The sequence below is a fragment of the Geospiza fortis genome, unplaced genomic scaffold (assembly GCF_000277835.1).
Source record: "Geospiza fortis unplaced genomic scaffold, GeoFor_1.0 scaffold78, whole genome shotgun sequence".
In the NCBI taxonomy this organism is placed as follows: domain Eukaryota; kingdom Metazoa; phylum Chordata; class Aves; order Passeriformes; family Thraupidae; genus Geospiza; species Geospiza fortis.
In genome coordinates, this window is record NW_005054339.1 from 2,214,838 (window position 1) to 2,218,066 (window position 3,229).

Consider the following 3,229-nt stretch of genomic DNA (forward strand, 5'->3'; position numbering starts at 1 on the left):
GAAGGCTTTGGTTGTTGAAGATGGGCTGTAGTTTAAAACTGATACTAAATCCCCGAGTGTGCTTGGCTATGGAATGGGCTGGAATTTTGGAGTGGAAAATTGCAGTTTTTCTGATTTCCAGCATTAGTGAGAGACTGGCAAAATCTAAAAATGCCGAAGGGTCAGCAGTAGCAAACACACTGAGGATTGGAGACTGCAGCCCAGATTTCTAAATGTCAAGCTTCATATTCTGTCATAACAGCTCTGTGTTGCCTGAAGTGGTGCGATGCCAACTCAGAGGATTTTATTCCTGCAGCAGTCAGTGACATGGAACTCCCTGACACCAGACATCTTGTGAGTGACTACAGCCTCCCTCCTCCTCTGTTCACCTGGCTGGAGACATCCCTGAGATCTTCCAGATGTGCCTGGTGCTCTCAGCTGCCAAGGGGAAACAGTCACTGCAAAACAAGCAAGAGGTCTGAAGTGGGAACTGGGCTTGGCTCTCACTGTCTGTGGAGCACTCTGAGTGCTTCAGGGAAGCCTCAGGAAGTTTTCACATCAGGCTCCTGAGTCCAGAGAAATAACTAGGGCACAGGGCTCTTGCTTGAAAAAACCCCTCGTATATTGAAAAACTTCCTTGTTTTATGACAACAGAGCACAAGAGAGTTTCAAAAAGCTCAAGAAATAAAATCAGATGGAGCTAAAGCTCAGCAGTTTTCAAAATCTGGCTTTTTCATTATTGATTTATTCTTTACTGCTACAGTCAGGGTTGACTTCAGTGTGATGGTCTGTGGCTGCAAAATCAGGTTGTTCGCGAGTTTTGGGCTCTACCTTGGAACTGAAGTCAAAGGTTCTTATTCTAGAGGAATAAATAGAGGCTTTCCTCAAGTTATTCACTTGCTGCTCAGTCAAAATATGCAGTGACATAATCACATCTTAAATTCTGCCAGATTTTATCCCTTGTAAACACAAGAAGCACTAATCCTCCAGATGAAGTCCTTGGAAGGCACAAAAGGAAGGTTCCCCTTTGTTTTGCAAGTGGAAAACCTGCACCTTGACCTCTACAGAGCTGCCCCTGTCTCTGAGTTGAAGAAGACTTAAAAAGGCTGGCAGGAGACGGCACAGGAACCCTGTAAGTGCGTGAACGCCCACGGGGTTGATTTTAGGTTGATCTTAAGAATTGGCTTCTTTGTTGCACCTTTAGCCTGCACCCCTCAGAAATTAAACAATTGTATCAAAGCAGGATCCTCGAAGATTACACTGTGCCGGTCACCGACCTCACCTCGCTCCCTGTGTCCCTGTGCAGGGAGCAAACCCTGCTGGGACACAGCAGCCAGCCCTGTTCTCCTGCCTTGGGGCCAGGATTCCCACCCCAGGCCTCAGGGCTGCCAGGACTGACACTGCACATTGCTCTGGTGCCTGTCAGACCTGGGCAGCACAGCCCAAACACACGGCTCACTCTCCACACACTGTGGGCTGAGCAAACACTGAGCAGCAAATCTCTGCTCTCTTTATCCAGTTAAAATTGTGCCACACTGCAAAGAAAACAAGTCAGCTGCCAGAACAGTTCCTGTAAGTAGAAAAGAAAGTAACTCAAAATTACTATTTCCATTATGCTGAGATGGATGCACCCTGTGATGTTTCTTTCCCACTGGTCTTGTCACAAGGGGGGTGTTTGACCAAGCAAATAAAAGCAACAGCCAGACGGTTTACTCAGTTTACTTTATTTAAAAGCACTAAGCAAGCATTAAATTAGTGGCAGAGGCCCAAACACAATGAAATTTTCACTTCATTTAAATACAAATATTACAGATATGAAAGAACCATCTGAGTATATTACACACATGTGTGGATCACAGTTCATCTTGCAGAGCCAGCATCTTCCCCCACCTTCAACGTGGCAGTGCTGCTGCTTTGTCACTTGTACATTTGAAGCACTCAGGAGCTCCCCCTTGAAGAGTTTCAGCTTTCTGAAAATTCCCCTTTCTCCATCCTTGCCTCGTACTGTCTTTCAGATTGTTTCCTACGGTAAACATCATCTGCAGAAAAAAGATGTTTTATGTTAGTTTCCCCAGTGCAAGCTGGTGTTAAATACATGAATCCTATAATCTCTTTTTAAACTTTTCAATCCAAACTTCTCTTGCAGATGCTGACTGACAGGCAACTGGAAATTCAAGCCAACAGAAATCCTTATTGCCACTTAAAATAGCTCAGGTTCTCTCACATATAGGCTAAAGTTCTTCCCATCAGTCCCAATGAAATATTTTTCTAGGAAAACTAAGTTTCCAATGTGAAATAGTTGTTTCTGGTCTACTTTCCCACGAGGGTAATTAAAATTACAAATGCCCTAACTAGCTGAAGGGAAATTAAATTATAGGCATGAAGTCAATGCCTGAGGGCTTCTAGCCTGACTTCAGTATTTTAGTCTTTTTTATATCAACAAAACACAGGAATATTCCCACCTCTATGGTCCTCCCAGTCATTCTTCCTGCCTCCCTGCTCCCTAATACCATATACAGTTGAGCTGATCCCTTCAGTGAAGTACACAAAAATTTCTAGCAGGGTTTATTAAGGGGAGGAATGTCACATTAGAAAGAAATGCTTTGACTTACAGAAACTAAGCGCCATTAGCCAAGTCCTCTTGAGCTGTTTTCATACTTATTTTTTAAATTGTAGAAGTATTTCAGATAACACCACACCTCTGCTTAAATGCTGGCAAACCTCATGAGTCTTTTTCAATTATTGCAGAATGGTTTGAATTGAGAGGGGCCTTAAAGGTTATCCCTCTGCCATGGACAGGGACACTTTCTGCTGGGCCAGTCTTCTCCAAGCCCCATCCAACCTGGCCTTGGACGCTTCCAGGGCTGGGGCAGCCACAGCTTCTCTGGGCCATCTGTGACAAAGCCTCACAATCCCGAGAGGAAAGAATTTTTTCCCTAATATCCAATCTAGATATACCCTCTTTTAATTTTATTCAGTACTCTAAACCCAGGATTTTTGTTTGTTTCTGCTGGGGAAGCAGAGCCTGCAATGCCGCACGCTGCCCGAGCGGGAGCAGCCGGGGCGCTCCGGGCCAGGCCCCGCCGAGCCCGCGCTGCTGTTCGGCTGATGGGCCCCGCACTCACAGAAGGTCTCTTTGCCGATGCGGACGTTGATCATGAACCACTCCATGGCTCCGCCGAGCACAAAGAAGAAGGGCAGGAACCTGTAAAAGCCAAAGCGCCGCTCCCCGGGCACCAGCCTCCAAAGG

The 3,229-nt window shown here is 45.7% G+C and overlaps 1 protein-coding gene across 1 annotated transcript; it reads right to left on the reverse strand.

Moving 5' to 3' along the window:
- Nucleotides 1-1,682: 1,682 nt before the first annotated feature.
- On the reverse strand, nt 1,683-3,225 carry SMIM4 (small integral membrane protein 4; the record flags this gene model as incomplete). The annotated part of the gene is made up of 2 exons (XM_005422509.2): nt 1,683-2,018; nt 3,105-3,225. Coding segments are annotated over 2 exons (198 nt in total), but the record flags the coding sequence as incomplete, so codon positions are not given.
- Nucleotides 3,226-3,229: the final 4 nt, after the last annotated feature.